Source organism: Athene noctua, chromosome 1 (genome assembly GCF_965140245.1).
Source record: "Athene noctua chromosome 1, bAthNoc1.hap1.1, whole genome shotgun sequence".
Taxonomy (NCBI): Eukaryota; Metazoa; Chordata; class Aves; order Strigiformes; family Strigidae; genus Athene; species Athene noctua.
Genome location: NC_134037.1, coordinates 234,666,687 through 234,683,469, shown reverse-complemented (window position 1 = coordinate 234,683,469; position 16,783 = coordinate 234,666,687). Strand labels below are relative to the sequence as shown.

General features: G+C 38.6%; 1 protein-coding gene across 6 annotated transcripts in view; it reads right to left on the bottom strand.

Annotated features, from left to right (window-relative positions):
• Window positions 1-16,783, bottom strand: part of FNDC3A (fibronectin type III domain containing 3A) — a 124,550-nt gene that overhangs the window by 10,706 nt on the left and 97,061 nt on the right. For all 6 annotated transcript variants that reach the window (XM_074913067.1, XM_074913049.1, XM_074913059.1 and 3 more), the window contains 8 exons: window positions 16,128-16,302; window positions 15,405-15,491; window positions 9,624-9,762; window positions 7,854-7,922; window positions 6,474-6,592; window positions 3,692-3,797; window positions 3,434-3,609; window positions 2,238-2,351 (listed from right to left, as the gene is read on the bottom strand). In XM_074913067.1, coding sequence (XP_074769168.1) covers window positions 2,238-2,351; window positions 3,434-3,609; window positions 3,692-3,797; window positions 6,474-6,592; window positions 7,854-7,922; window positions 9,624-9,762; window positions 15,405-15,491; window positions 16,128-16,302 — 985 coding nt within the window. The remainder of the gene's footprint in view (window positions 1-2,237; window positions 2,352-3,433; window positions 3,610-3,691; window positions 3,798-6,473; window positions 6,593-7,853; window positions 7,923-9,623; window positions 9,763-15,404; window positions 15,492-16,127; window positions 16,303-16,783) is intronic.

Here is a 16,783-nt window from a genome sequence, read left to right as displayed (position 1 = left end):
AAGTTGTGAAGCAACTGAGATGGGCATGTAAGCAACAACACAGACATGGACTGAAATGCCTGCTCAAGGAGCCCGTTTTTCCTTACTACCTGCCCTAGGAAGCCAAACTTAGCTTCCCAAGTTTGGGAGTTGAATGGTTTTCATACTCCTTAGAAATAATGATTTAAAGTGCAGTTAAAATCCTGTGTATCGGTGCCAGACTAAGACATGAAACTATGGAAAGATATCAGCAGTCAGTGAAGTAATAAAGAAGAAAACAACCAAAAAGTGAAAAACCCCACCCCAAGTTAACAGAAAAAAATTCTGTATTGTGAAGAAAACAGAAGAAAATGTTGCTGGTGTTTTGGACCAAGACAGCAGTCACACTGAGGTGCAGGTAATAATTGCCTGAAAGCACGCTTTTTTTCTTTCCCCTTCTTTTGAAATAGAAGTATTCCCATTAGGCTATGTGAAGATAAGTGACTGAATACAAACAGCATTTCACAGGGTAATATTTGATGCTTTTGAGTTGTGATTGATAGGGACTCCTTTTCTCTTCTCTAATTTACAGTGATATGTGTTTGGTCAGAGAACTAATGCAACTGTAGATGGCTGTGCAACTGTCACTGAAGATGGGAGTCATTTCTCAATGGTACTACTGATGCCACTGTAGATCTAGCAGAGTTCACCTTAACAGAAATAGGGGAATCCAAGCCAACAAGTTAAGGGTTGACAACAAACTGGGGGGAAGTGTTTAATATGGTGAAGGGTATGGCTACCAGAGGAATTTCAACAAGGAGGATCTGATACAAAACTCAGGAAGTTCTACTAAGACAAAGGCAAATGCTAAGTCCTGTACTTGGGCTAAAACAGTACAGGGTAAGGAGCAACTTTCCAGAAAAGAACCTGTTTGTCCTGGTAAGCAAGCTGAATGTGACTCAACAATGTATGTCTGATGAAGGCTAACTACATACTGGCTGCATTAGCAAAAGAACAGAAAGGCTGCTAAAAGGAGTAATGATTCCCCTTTACTCAGCACCTGTGAGGCTGCATCTCCAGTACTGTGTTCCACGTTGGGCTCCTCAATACAACAGACACTGACATAACTGGAGTAGTCCAGTGGATGGTCACCATGGGGGAGTGCAACACATAACAAAAGGATAAGGTTTGTTTGACGTTAAGCTGATAAGGTTAAGGGGAGATCTTACTCCTGCCTTCAATTACTTACTGGGATGGTACAAAGAAGATGGTGTCAGATTCTTCTTGGAGGAGGCACAGTGGCAAGACAAGAGGCAAGAGTCAACTTGCAGTGAAAGATATTTTGACTGGACATAAAGGAAAAAAAAAAAATCTACAGCATGACAGAGTTTGCCCAGAGACAGCTTTACCAGGCTGCAGAATCTTCATTCTTGGAGATAAGTAAAACCTGAGAAACCTGATCTAAATTTGAAGTTAGGTCTGCTTTGAACAGAAGGTTGAACTAAAAGACATCTACAGGTCCACTCCTACCTTAATTACTCTGTGACTCCATATAAAGCAGACATCTAACACTGGTCAAATTAATCCTATCTGAACACTGCAAAAGATTTCTTCAAAAGACTTTGCCTTGTAGACAACGAAGGAGAGCTCCTCTGACATACCCAGTAGGAAGCGTGAACTTTACCTCCCAGGTAAATAGTTCCTTCTTTTGTTTCTGTACAGTTCTAACTCGGATACTCAATTTCAAGCCACTGAAAAGCCGTGTTTAAACAATATTCCCAGATAGAATCTTCCTTTTTCCAAGCTTGATTTTTATCTATTGCATTTTTAAAATCAGATATCTAAATACTATGGGTTTATAGGAAGTCTGTGAGGCTTTTGCTACATTATTACTGATGTAATTACATAAAATTAAATCAGCTTATAAAACTAGCAAATGTACAATAATCTATTGTATTATGTGGATATATTCGCTCTGAGGAAAGATAATTACATTAAAGAAAATTTTTAAGAAGAGCCTGCATCACTCAGAAATGCACTGCAGCAGTTGTGGCAAAACTCTTACAAGAAAGTAAGATCTCAAGCACCTGTAGGCTGCCAACTTAGAGCTGTCAAATAACGGTATGATGAATGACTTTTAAGGTTCTACATACCAAGTATTGGATAATCAGCTAAGTATGTTTAAAAATGTGATTAAAATACAGTCTTAAGCTTTTGAAGTTGAACTTTAAAATGCAGAAGACAATCATGTTAAGACAGGTGTAACATGGCATTCTTACCTCCCACGACACCTGAGCACATGCAGCAGATCTGCACACCACTTGAGGGGGCTTACACTGATCTGGCGGTCCAGGTGCTGTTGTTATTTCACATTTTTCTGAATAAGGTCCAAACTATTAAAAAGGGAGTTGATACAACTAATTTGTGAAAATAAATTACTACTTTTGAAATAACAGTTTACTATAGTAGGAACATACAATAGCAGCCTGAAACTTTTTATTACTTCCTTATAAATGAAACCGTTGTGACTGTTCATTCAGAATTTATTTCAGTATATGACTGTTCTCCAGAATAACTGCAAGACTATTCTCTATAGCAAACGCAATCAGAATAAATTTGACACTTCAAACTTTCAGGCAAAACAGGAAAGTGCTATCCAAATCCTTCTTTTGAAGTTACATGATGGCTGCACTGTAACAGAACACAATTTGTAACTGCCTATTTATATCTAAAATAAATAAAGGATTCAAAAAATGCTTGAGCTATAAAACACTCTTTGCAGGGGCAAGGGTAAAATGTTAGGTCAGTGCTTTAAAGCCTTAAGTTGCATATCTCCCTACAAACAGTGTCAACTGGTCATGGGAGTTTTTATGAAGATAATGTTACTGAACAAATGTGAGCAACCCTGCCTCTCTGTCTTTAAATCAGAACTTTGGATACATAATTAAATAAAGCTTGTTCTACAGCAACAATTGATTTAAACACATTTAATACCCCAAATAGAGAAAATATTCTCGTATCTGATAAAACAATGTACTCAGAAGTTAAAGTAAATATAAAAAAAGAGAGTCAGGAAGCACTAATCATTATGTTCTAGAACACCAACAGCTGTAAAAACAAAGGTCAATCATTTTACAAAGCTATATACCGAAAATAATTTGCTACCTTACTTCACACAAGAATATAAACGTTGTAACAATGCTTTGATAAAGTACTTGGCATTTCCTAACCATTTCCCAATGCTATTACTCAGATACAAGACATAATTAACTGTTTTCTCTTCCCTTTATCTAAAAGCCCCTTTTATTATAAACTGATGCTTAACTGTCTGTTCCCACCCAACAATAAGCTGTGTGAATCAAATGACTCTACATTAGGAAATCCTCATTTTAAAACTAGTTAAATGCTTCTTTTAAAAGAGAAGATCAGTGATTGCTGTCTCTGCAACTAATTTAATTTCAGATTGCCTCCTTACCCCAGCCTTGTTAGCTGCTCGCAGTCTGAAGTTGTACATCCTCCCTGGAAGAAGGCTGCCTACTGTGCATTCAACATCAGAGCCTTGGTAAACCTCTCTGTGTTCATCGGTTTCTGTCTGAAACATTTCTAGACCGTAACAGGTAATGGGTGAACCCCCGTCTACCTGAGGTGGTCCTAAAAATAAGAAAGAAAGAAAAACTTCTTTAATTACCACATTTGGATCCCTTACACTCACCAATATTTGTAATAGAATTACCCCAGCGCAGCTGAATTTCTCTTGCTCTAGGTCTACCCTGTAGCCTTGGAGGCTGGCATGGACCAGGAACCACTGCTGGTGTTTGCACCAGTAAAGAATCAGATGCCTACAAAGGAAAGACAGATTAATGAAGTCATCTAGGCCAAAACAAGCACTATCAGTTATGCCGTAAGTAAAGGCAAATAAGTCAAAACCAGGATCTTCCATTTTCTGAACTACATCCTCAAATACATGAAGATGCTTAAGTGATCCAGTATGTATTTCTCATAATAACTACATAAAACATGCTACAGCAATCACATAATATGCAAAATCAACTTTTGCTTTCATGTTTTGGTACATGTGCAAGGGGTAGAACTAAAAAGAGTGGTTAATTATCAGTACAAACCTAGTATAGATGCTTGAAATGACTTGTTCAATGCAAACTCATTCTCTTTTCCATCAAACTGCAGTTTAATGATTTCTAAAACCTTACTTTAAGGCTTGTATACTCTCTGTGCAAGAACCTCTCAGAAAACAAAAGTGGGCAGAAATGTCAATCTGAAGAGATTAAAAAAAATTGGGATTTCAATTTTTTCATTGCTTAGTAATACTAAATGTGCAACAAACTTCCACTTCTGATTTGAACTGTGTGCAAAAATACCCAGCATAACAATATGCAGCAGATGGCACTGACTATTTTGGATGTAGACAGAAAGGATTCAGAGACAATGCAGGGTTATTAGCTTCAGCATGATACAGAACAAGTACAAAGCTGGTAAGCCTTTTAGTTTACAAAGGAGATGTATCTTAAGAGTCTCATTTCATAACTGCTTTCTACATATGTTCCAGAAAGAGTGGAAGCTCTACTGCTTTTCAGTTCCTCTGAAATGCAGTTGCACAGAACAACTGGTGCTGCTTAAAAAGAAGAATGTTTCTCAGGAGGTGTATGTCCATGACAAGCTACAGAAAAGTTCAATTACATCTTTCTTTACTATTCTTCTGTTGACTTCTGACACCTTCAGAAAGAATCAGGACTTTCTGAAAGTTATTTTCTCTTTGGTACTCAAATAATGTTTATTCTAAACTAATGGATTTGGGCTGTGGAAGGCTGGGAGAGCAAAAATCTCCAAAGACATACATGCACTTGTGGTTAGGTGATGGACAAGTTTACCGCCTTCCCCTTTCACCTGTGCTGGGTTTGTGTGTGTGGTGGGGTTCCCCTGCAGCCCGTGGAGGTTTGTGGGGGAGTAGATGCCCATCTGCAGCCCGTGAAGAATCCCACACCAGAGCAGGTGGATGCACCCAAAGGCGGCCGGGACTCTGTGAGAAGCCCACACTGTTGTAGTTTGGTGCTGGCAAGACTGCAACGCACAGGAGGGACCCATGTCAGAGCAGCCTGGGAAGAGCTGCAGCTCGTGGGAAGGACTCATGTCAGAGAAAGTTCATGGAGGACTGTCTCCTGTGGGAGGGACCACACGCTGGAGCAGGAGAAGAGTCTGAGGAGGAAGGAGAGGCAGGACTGACCACGACCTCTATCCCCTGCCCCCTGTGTCACTGGTGAGGAGGAGGTAGAGAATTCAGGAGCAAAGATGAACCCAAGAAGGTGGTGGAACGCGTGTGTGTGGGAAAGGTGTTTTTAAGTTTTGGTAACATTTCACACTTCCCTACTCTGTTAAGTGTTGCTGCTGGTGGTTGAACTAAATCGATGTTCTTTTTCTTCCCCTAACAAGTCTGTCTTTTGCCTGTGACCATAACTGGTGAGTCATCCCTCCCTGTCCTTGCCTCTATTCCCAACTTTTGTTGTATCTTCTCCTTCCCATCCCTGAGGGGAAGGAGTGAGCAAGTGGCTTCGAGGTGCTCAGTTGCCCTCTGGGCTCAAACCACCCTGAACAACATCCTGTACAACAAAACATCCTGTACCACAGCAAGCTGAGCTACGGTGAGAGGGAAAGCATTGCAACTGAGCCAGCACTAAGGAGTCCAGATTTATTCTTAAGACAAGGTGGCTGTGAGCAAGGCTGTCTTTGCAGACTTTTATGTGGAGGAAGAACACAAGAATTTCATATAGTAATGGGGGGCTGGGGAAGAAATGGCAAACACCAAGAATGCAAGGTTTAAGTTTTCAGGAATTCAGCTTGACAGTTAAGCCCTGCTGAAAGTCTGTAGAGAGTCAGGGCTGGCTTTGTTACACTTGCTGCTGGGAAGAAGGGAGAAGAATACAGCATGACATTTTGGCTGAACTACACCACAGAAGGGACAGAGCAAGTGTGTGTGTATGTATGGATGTGTGTATGCATATATGAGGGAGCATAGTACAGCAAACCAAATTGTTTGGGAATACTGAAAAGTAGAGCAGTACAAACATTATGACTGTGGCTGAGACAGCATGGGAAGAGACTACAGAGCACAATCCTGTAAAGCCTGAGGAAACACTGTCCTCCCCTGCCTGCCTGACTGCTCAGACACTGACCACATGGAAAACATTAAATTTACACTGCTGTCTTGGCTCAGGCCTTAAGAAATTACATTCTATCAACATAACACACAAGAACAGACATAGTATCTGTAAATAAGAAAAATACCTTTAAACAAAATATAATATCAGAAAAGAATATTCACATTTATTTCTTTAAGAAATTTGCAAAAATGTGAAACGCTGTGCATTAGTACTGGAACTTTCTGAGGTATTAATTATGGCTATTTTGTTAGGCATTTCTGTATAGTATTTGCTTATTAACTACTGGACCAGATTTTCTTAAAACGAGAAATTTTATTTAATAAAAATATTAGCTCATATTACCATGCTTTGTCCTCCTTCTCCAATGCAATATACACGTAAGCGATAGGAACAGCCAGGATTTAGTCGGTCACACACATGTTCCCTAGCAGCCCCGTTGTATATTGTGTCCCATTTGTTTCCTGAAAGGTTAAGAAAAAGCGTGCAATGAACCAAGGTGTACTTGCCACACTCCAGTACCAGCCATAGCAGGCATCCTAGCTTCACTAAGTAAGTGTGTGCCTGAAGTATATTAAAAAAAAAAATAAAAATTCTAAGGCTTGCGTTGAGTTTCCTGGAAAAAGATCCAGTCATCTTCATAAAGATAGTTTCATAGGTAAATTTGTGTAGATCTCCTGAAGTGAGTTACCTTCCTTATTTGGAATACATGTTAACTAGGAGCAAATTTACTTTTAATGAAGTAGTTATTACCGGGCCAGCAAAGCACATTCAAACATCATAACCAAATAAACAAGAAAGATACAAAAGCAAAATTTTCAGTGCAAGAGAAACCTTTAATTACAACATTCTTTTGTCTGACTGTAACTACAGTTTACAATTGATACAGCTTGTTCCTGTATTCCTGAATGGCCCAGCACCATCTGAAATACTAATTTCATTCTTTACCATTCAGCCAGACTCTTAAATCAGAAACTCTTTTAGCAGTTTTTCTCCCTTTTTAAGAGATTAAGCAGGGAACCTGGGGACTTTTAATTAAATCTCCAACAGCTCAATACATCACAGAATTTAGAGAACTGGGAATAAAACATAATGCACAGTTCACTAAATCTGCATGAAAGGCTTGGGTAAATCATTCCAAAAGTGACTTAACGTGGACATGTGATGGAGTAAGGAAAGTGACAGATGAAGTATCAGAAGAACCACATCTGAGACCCAACAGGGCTGCCATTATAATGTGGGGACAGTGTGCTGTCTTAATCTGACACAGCACTGGAGAAGTATAAACTTTCACTTTCATTTAGCTGAATATCTTTATGTTTAATTTAGAGATACTGTTAATTTCCCTTCTGTATGAAAGGAGAGAAAAGCAAATTGCAGAAACAGTTATCCCAACTGCATCGCTGCTCTCCTTTAACCGTGATAAACGGTGTAATACTTTTTCTTTCATCTGTCACACTTCCAACAAAGCTACATGGCACTGTCTTCTTGCTCAAAAACCTTCTAAACCAGAATACACCTAATTAATAAGTTAAACATGGAGCATCTTCTTCGACACAGAGAAAAAGAACTTCTTGTATATAAGCATCAGCACCCCTGTTTCTTGAATGGCAGTCCCCTACAATAATTTTCTCTATCATAACAGACATTTTACTCTTCACACAGGAGCACACATGCATAAAAAAGAACACAGCTGAATGTCAACATATGCTCCTAAATACTTACCATTTAAGCCTTCAGACATTTCCACAACATATGTATTTATTGCTGCTCCTCCATTGTCTTTTGGCGGATCTGTAAAAACAAGCAATATTACAACTAAGCGAGGTAAATTAAATGGTTTTGTAGCTTTTGGGGAAAATTTACGAAAGGCAAAATCAACAGCCAACTGGAGATGGGTGTTTATTTAGACAGTGAGCATCCTAGCTAGCCGTAGCATCCTAGTTCAAGACAGTTGCTAATCACCCAAATTCTCTACTATGTGAAGCTGACACCTCACAACCCGATTCTGTAGTCTACAGATGAAGAGTGACAAGTGAATCAGGCACCTGAGAGGTGCCACAGCAAACCTGATTATGGTTTCAGGGACACAGATCCTAATGGTCCTGTAACTTGGACTGCAGACAGGAAAAGATTATCATGCTGATTTGCAAATAAGAGTATTTCAAAACAATTTAAAGGACAGCCATTCAAAAACCTAAATATTTTGTGAGAGAACAGAAGTCAGGAGTTCTACACTGAAAACTTAGTATTTTCAATTTTTAATACATCACTAAAAATTGAGTGCACTATCCTCCCTGGTATAATATTCATTTTATGTATAAGATATGAACCTACAGACCTATTTTTGACATGTAATCCTACTATTCTCAGAGCTGACAAAGAACAGCAGAAATAAAATAATACAGAAGACCAACATTTTTAACAAATATAATTACAACATGATACTCCAATACAGAAGGTTACTGCTGCCATAACCATACATTATATATGTGCTGGATGAAATGGTGTTGGCTTTCAGGCAAGGGTTACATACCATATCACACCTGCTAAATAAAATTAGGCTTATTATATGGCACGTAGCACTTTTGGTTGGGAAGGTAACAAATTATTTCAAATGAAAAATAAAATTATCACTCATTTTAAAAAAAGAGAGCATTACTGTTCAAAATAATGACTATTAAAGGTTTTATATATAAATAATTATTTTAGATAGTTTCTGATTTACAAGTTACTTATTTCTAATAACTTCATACATTACCTATCATCCAGACAAGATCAAGTATCAGACCCTGATGTAGCAAAGCAATCTGGAAAGATGCAAGACTGGACTTTCTGAGTACTACTTATACTCTACAAGTAGCTTTATTATTAATGCAAAAGAATTAAACATACTGTTAAACAGAAACAGGTAAGAAGTTTAATACCTGTGACAATAAATAAAACCTTTAGCTGTTTCATTTTCTGTTAAAGTACTGCACCACACAGTACTGTTTCACCTTCTCCTATTTCACAGCGTAAGGGTAAAAAACATCTGAGCCTAAGGAAAACTCAAGATCCTTAGTGATTAAAAGCATTTATCTATCAAAACAAAACATTTCAAAGAGATAGGTTGAACTTGGATATTTTCTTTGGATAAAAACCCGATTTCGTAGCATCTACTTTTTGTGCCAGAGAAACAGAACTTCTTAGCACAGAAATTAACACTACTGTTTTTTTAATTATTGTAGTCCTCTGCAGTAATGGTCCCTATAACAATTTGTATATTATTCTTCCTACATAATTACACTATTATATTGCCACCCTAAGTATTTTGAGTCAATATTTCTCTCTTAGTTCCATAAAAATGGATCATAATGGCTCAGTTGCCTGAAGTAAAATCTGATCTTCTATATACAAATATACATATAATACATTTATATATATATAAAAAATGCAGAGGACATACTCTAAACAGTATGTCCTAAACTCTAAAAAGCTGGACAACAATCTTACCCCAGGTTATTTTAAAACTCTGTGCGTGAATTTTTCCTTTCACTGCAGGCTTTGAAGGTACTCCAGGCTTGTCTGGACAAGTAATGTATTCTACTGTCTCACTTGGACTGCTTTTCCCTTCTGAGTTATAGGCAATGACCTGTAAATATATATAAAAATATTATAAACAGAACGCACTGGCTAGCAGTATGCTATTCACTGTCAATAGTAATACCAAATTAATTTATATGTATGCTTAGATAGATAGCTACATAATAAATTATCACAAGAACACTATTATATACTTTAATTTTACATTTTCATTAGCCCCACAGTTAGTCGATCACCGTACTGAAATGAAAAATTTCTGCAAATTGGCTGGAAAAAAAAAAAAAATCCTTAACCCTCTCCAGTAATTGTGAAGCTGGAAAAAGAATTATTTCACAAATCAAATAACCTTCCATATCCCCCAAACTTCAAACATTGGTGTATAAGCTTAGGCTTCTACTTCAGAGTTGCCTGACTGTAAAAGGTACCCAGGACATGCAAATCTCAGTGACATTAATGGAATCTTTGGGTGCTCAATACAGCACAAACCACTTTATTTCAAGTCAAGGATCTGAAAACATTTTTCTTTAAAACCATCCAAAATACTCAGTCATTAGATAAGTCTAAGACTACCCTTTTTAATTGGAGTTGTGCAATTTATTGATAATGAAATACGTGCATGAGAGAAACCTTTATAAAAGTATGGAAACAAAAGGTGATGAGAATGACATACAGCAGAGTGGCCACTTTTAAACTTTCATTGAAGGAACTTGGAAGTATTAAAATTTAATTGCAATTCCTTTCCCATTAGTGTCAAAATGTTTTTTTGCAATTAAGAGCAAAACGTGATACTTTAATAACTGCTAAAAAACCCTGAATAACTGGGATTAATTAATCGCTCTCATGTTACTACAGAACCTTTTTTTTTAAGGAAATACATTCAGAGATTTAAAAAAGTGGTTTTATGGATAAATTGTATTAACAACAGCAAAGATGATATAAACCCTTCAGTCCCAAGGGAAATTATAGCAAAGGTTGTCATGAAGTTATTTACAGGCACATGAAGGACAAGAAGGTGATTATAATGATCAAGGGCAAATCATGTTCAACCAACCTGAGTGCCTTCTATGATGAAACAAGTTGCTCAATAGATGAAGGGAGAGCTGTAGACATCATTCTACCCTGATTTTATTTTGACATGGTCTCCCACAACATCCATGTAGACAAGCTGGTAAGATACAGACAGGACAGACAGACCACAAGAAGGGTGTGGAAAACCTGAGAGAATACCAGGCTCAAAGGGTAGTGGTTAATGGTTTAAAGGCAAATTGGCAGCTGTTCATGAGTGGATTTCCTTGGCCATCAATAAATCAGATACAATAACTTTATAACTGATCTGGATGACAAGAGTGAATGCACCCTCAGGTTTGCATGTGACACAAACTAGGAACAGAGAGATTGATGCTGGAAGGAAGATCCACCATACAGACAGACTTTGAAAGGCTGGAAGATTGCATCAAGAACCATGTGAGCTTTGACAACAGTAAATGTAAAGTCTTGCATCTGGGATGGAATAATCCCAGCAGTGGTACAGTCTGGGGTCTGACTGGCTAGTCAGCTTTTTCTTTCAGCTCTGCTGAGAAGGACCTTGGGATCCTGGTGGAGAGCAAGCCAAATGAATCAGCAAAGCATCCTGGCAGGTTCATGGGTTGCATCAGCAAGAATTTAGCCAGCAGAACAAGGGAAGTGATTTTACACCACTTTATGCAGCACTTTTTAGGCTGTCCAGTTTTGGTCCTCCCTGTTCAAGAGAGACACTGGGAAGCTGTAGACTCCAGAAGAGGGCCAGCATGATGATTAAAGGGTTGGAGAACCTGACACAGAAGAAAGGCTGAAGAACTTGCATTTATTTTGCCTAAGAAAAAAGAGGTTTCACTGGAGGAGGACCTCATCACAGCCTTCCAATACCTAAAAGGTAGTCACAGAAGAGATGAAGATACTGCCTTCACAAGGATCTGTGATGACAGAAAAAAATATAGTAGTCACAAACTGCATGGGGAAAATTCTAGCTGGATGTAAGAAAATAAATTAATCACCCTAAGAACAGGATGCCCAGAGAAGTGGTCAAATCTCTTGTGGTAAATACTGAAGTCTCAGCTTGACTAGGCTAGGGCTAGGACACGGTTAAATAGCCTAATCTAAGGCACTACTTTCTACACAAGTTTGACCCAGATGATTCCCAAAAGTCCCTTCCAACCTAGAGTTTTCTGTAATTCTAGAAAAACAAATTGCTGCTATTCTTTACTTTCTAGCTGTGTCTGCAGTTAGTTTATTATGTATGCCCATTTGTTCCTAGCAAAAACCTAAAAAAAATTTTTGTTGCCTTTACATTTGTTTTAAAAATGAGCAGAATTGAAATGACAGCAGTAATGTTAGTACAGATTGAGAAAAGGAAATGTGAGCTAACATGTCTCTCAGACACTAAGTCTCCCGATACAGTTTACAAGATTAACAATCATCTGGTTGTCTTTGCCCTTACAAATGAAGTTAAACATGCACAGTTAGCATTACGTATTATAATAAGGTTTCCAATGGTTATAAAGCTTCTTTCAAAAGCCTTAAGGAATATTACTACTAATTAAGTCTTTCCTCTGTATAATAAAAATTAAAGACCTGATTAACACAACATTTGTTTCTTTTTTATGCCCTCTGAATGAGTGAACAGAGACTTCTGTTTACTGTTAAGAAAAACAGGGCATAAACATTGATTTATTTTAATGAGAAACTTAGGATGTTTAAGTTAACTATATACTTACTAGTAACGTATATGGATTAACATGTAGGATTTCTTTCAAAGGAAGACTATGATCAAGCCCTGCAAAAGCTAGTTTCAAGGTAATTAGCTGTTCTTTAGTGTGTGTTCACGTGTGGCCATAGCAGTCTTAGCTTGGTACAGTCCCTGGAATACACTGTATATTTTTAATTATTTAAATAAAGTTATGTAAAAAACCCCCAAGTACTGTAATATTAATCTGCATCATAACCTTTAGGGCTTAATAAAGTAATCCTATTCAGAAGTGCAAAATATCTGCTGTCATTTGAAAGGAAGTACTTGTATGTTTTAGTGCTCACTCAAAATAAACCAAACAAGCCCTGAACCTTTCATATTGCAAAGAGATGCTGTTCTTCAGCAGTTCACAATTCTTCCTTATGAAATGGTATTGACAGCTATTGACATTTTTCCCCTTGTAGACAGAGATGAGATTATTCTGAGACGCTTCATACTGCGAGACATGCCTTCAGTTTTATTCCAAAAACAAAACAACTGTTCAAGAGTGACTTAGAACATAGAACAGCCCAGGCTGGAAGGGACATGAAAGATCATCTGGTCCAACATTTCAGAGAAAATGGAGCCCAGATGAGATGATCTAGCACCCTGTGCAATCATGTCTTGAAAGCATCCAGTGATGTGGGCTCCACCACATCCCTGGGGAGGTTGTTCTAGTGACTGGTTGTTCTCACTGTGAAAAATGTCTTTTTTATACTAAGATGAAACCTCTCCCAGTGCATACTTGCACATACAGCCCCTTGTCCTCTCCATGTGGTGCCTTATGAAGAGAGAGGCTCCTTCCTCTTTGTAGCCATCCTTTAAGCATTGGAAAACTGTGATGAGGTCCCCCTAAGCCTTCTATTCTCCAGGGAGAAAAAAAATCTAATTCCTTTAGTCTTTCTTAACCGGGCCAGTTCTCCAGCCTGTTGATCACCTTTGTGGCCCTCCTCTGGATCCTCTCCAGTCTGTCTGGTTTTTTTTGAATTGCAGGGATCAGAACTGGACACAGTACTGCAGGGCCAGCCTGAGAAGACCTGTACACAGTTGGATGATCACATCTCTTATCTCTGACAGTAATGTCCCTGCAGGCCAGGATCCAATATGACTTTGTTGTGGCAGTGTTGCACTGCTCATAGCCAGTTTGTCCACCAGGACCCCACGTCTGTTTCAGCAAGGCTGCTCCTTGCCTATACTGGGCTCCTTGGTTATTCTGACCCAAGTGCAGGACTTTGCACTTGTCTTTGTTGAACTTCATGCTGTCCTTGCTAGCCCACTCTTCTAGCCTGTCCATGTCTCTCTGTAAGATGACTCTCCCTTCTGACGGTCCACCTTGCCACTCAGTTTGGTTTCATTGGTAAGCTGTGAGGATTCTTTCAAACCCATCATCCAGATCATTTCTGAAGATGAATAGTGTGGGGCACCATATCAGTCCCTAGGGGATCCTACTTCTGACAGGCCACCAGCCTGAGTAAAAACCACTGATCACCACCCTCTGCATGTGGCCTGTTGGCTAGTTTTCTACTCATTTCGCGGACCACCCATCCAGTCTGTGTCTTGCCGGTTCTTCCAGGAAAAGGCTGTAGGAAACAGTGTTTAATGCTTTGCTGAAATCCAGGTAAAACAACATTCACTGCTCTCCCCAGGCCAGCTGCAAGTGTTACTTTGTTATAAAAGGTGATCAGATTAGTCAGACATGATTTGCCTTTGGTAAATTCATGTTGGCTTTTCTCAATCACCTGTTTCATTTGGCTTATAGTTTCTGGGAGGACTTGTTCCATTACTTTCCTGGGGACCAAAGTAAGACTAATGGGCCTGTAGCTTCCTGGTTCCTCTTTTGGGCCCTTCTTGTAGGTGGGCATGACATTTGCCCTCTTTCAGTTGTCAGGGATATCCCCTGATTTCCATCACTTCAAATATTATAGACAGTGGCCTTGCAACAATGCCAGCCACTTCTCTTAACATCCTGGAGTGGATTCTCTCCTGGCCCATAGACTGATGTGGGCTGAACCCTTGCAAGAGGCCACAGCCCTGCCCTTCCTCCACCACTGGTGGGTCAACACATGCCTTGTCATCGCTACTTGATCCCGTGCTCTAGGGTCCAGCTATGCCAGTAAAGACAGAAGCAAAGAAGGTATTGAGAATCTCTGCCTTACTGGCATTATTAGTAACTTGCTTCCCTGCCCTGTTTAGCAATGGGCCTATATATGTCTTCCTTGTGCTTCTGCTTATATATCTGAAGAACTCTTTCTTGTCATTCTTTACATCTTTGGCCAATTTCAGTTCTAGCTGATCCTCAGCCTTCCTGATTGCATCTGTGCATGTCCTAGCAAGGTTCTTGTAATGCTCAATGGCCATTTGGTTGCCTTTCCATAGACAGTATGCTTTTTTTTTTCTTCTAACCACATCCAAAACTTCACTGTTAAGTCAGACTTCATCCTGAGCTACTGAGTTCAGCCCACAAGAGTTACTAGAATGGGCTCAGCAGCATGATAATATGAATGATTTACTAACTTGGGATCAGTGCTATGCTAGCACTGACAAATTTTTTTTCGACCAAAGTTGCTTCTTACCCCAACATTTCAGATGTGTTTAGAGGCTATCAAAGTACCCCACAGATACACTAGGTAATATTACCTGTGTACATGCAATGCAGAAGCCAAACGAAAAAAACCCAACTGTTAAGAATGTTGACTTATGACCCGGAATTTCAAGATACCCACAACTGTGTTATACCCTTGCAGATGTTCTTATTCTTCTGCAGAAGTGATTAATGAAGCAGGTGTTCAGGCAACAGTTTTAAGATATTGAAATTTTAAGGAACTGGCATCAAATGTGTTTTTCCTTAAAAAAGGTCCTCCCCACTTCAATCACAAGCTACTCTGCTCCTTCCCCCCCCCCCCCCCCCCCATATGAAAAAACCTTACCCTAAATTTATATTTCGTGCTACGCCTCAAATTCTTCACCGTGTAGGTAAGATCATCACCATCATATTTTGGCTTGAAACCATATCCCTGGAGAATTAAACAGGATTACTTGAAACATTACATTTGCAGACCAGACCATGTAACATACTTCATGAAAATAAATTACAGTTTCAGGCTGTAATTGCTACGTTCCTCTGACAAAGTAATAAGTTCACTTTCACTGTGTAAACATAAGATTTATTTTTTTTTTGGAGAGGGGGAAATTAATTAACCATTCTCCAATCAGAGAAGTAGAAAAGAACAGTGAAAAAAATCATCAACAGTGTCAACAGAAATTGTACTTAACACTTTCAAAGGGTAGAATAGGGTTCATTTCAAAACAAGGGTGGTTAGGCTGAAATGACATCTTGAGGGACCTCACTTCATGATCCAGCTCTTACATAGCCATGTAACCTTCACATGTAAATTCAAAGTTAAAAGTAATTTAAAAGTCTTTGCATGATTGGAGCTTAATAACACTAATAATGATTACTGTCACAATAAAAAGGAGAAAGCTATGTGGGTTGGTCTCAGCAATGACAAGTTACTAGCTCAATTTCAGAAAATACAGTTCCTTGTACAGTATTCTAGCAAAAGTAATCATTATTATACCCAATACAATAATATATCAAACATACACATTATAGTCTCTTTTCTTATTGAGAATAAGTATTCTAAACTTACTGAGTTCTCATCCTCCATCTCTAATATATACGAGATTCCTTCATCTGATGGTGTTCCTGAGGGTTTTGTCCACTGTAAGGATAACCAAGTAACTCCAGCGTTAATCAGCAAAGGACTTGCTGGTGTGGTTGGGGCAGTGCCTGAGGTATGATACAGGACTTCTTCACTAAAACCACTGTTTAAAACAGACAGTATGTAAACTAACTAGACACAATAATTAATATCTCTAAAAACATAATTCTTACTAAATACAGCTATGACAGTTTCTTGGACATGTGCACAACTGGAAATTGCAAGCTGGTACATGCAGATGACTTAACTTGCCCAAGAGTCTGCCAGTAGCAAAACACCTGAAGGAGGTTAACATGTTCACAATTGAAAGATTCCTTTGTACGTTATAATTGCAATGCTTTGCTAACCAAAATATTTTGCTTTTCCGTATTAAGTCATTATTCTAAAACAGTAGAGTTCTACATGCAATAATGTATTAATACTAGTGTCCTTCCTATTCAAAATGAAAGCATGAAGACATAAAAACATGTATGGGAAGACCTCAAGAAGATTTGCTTCCCAGGCAGCATTATTCTCTTCAAATACACTGTGAAGTCCTAGTTTCTCTAGTAATTCAGGAAATAATAGAACAATATCCTCACTCA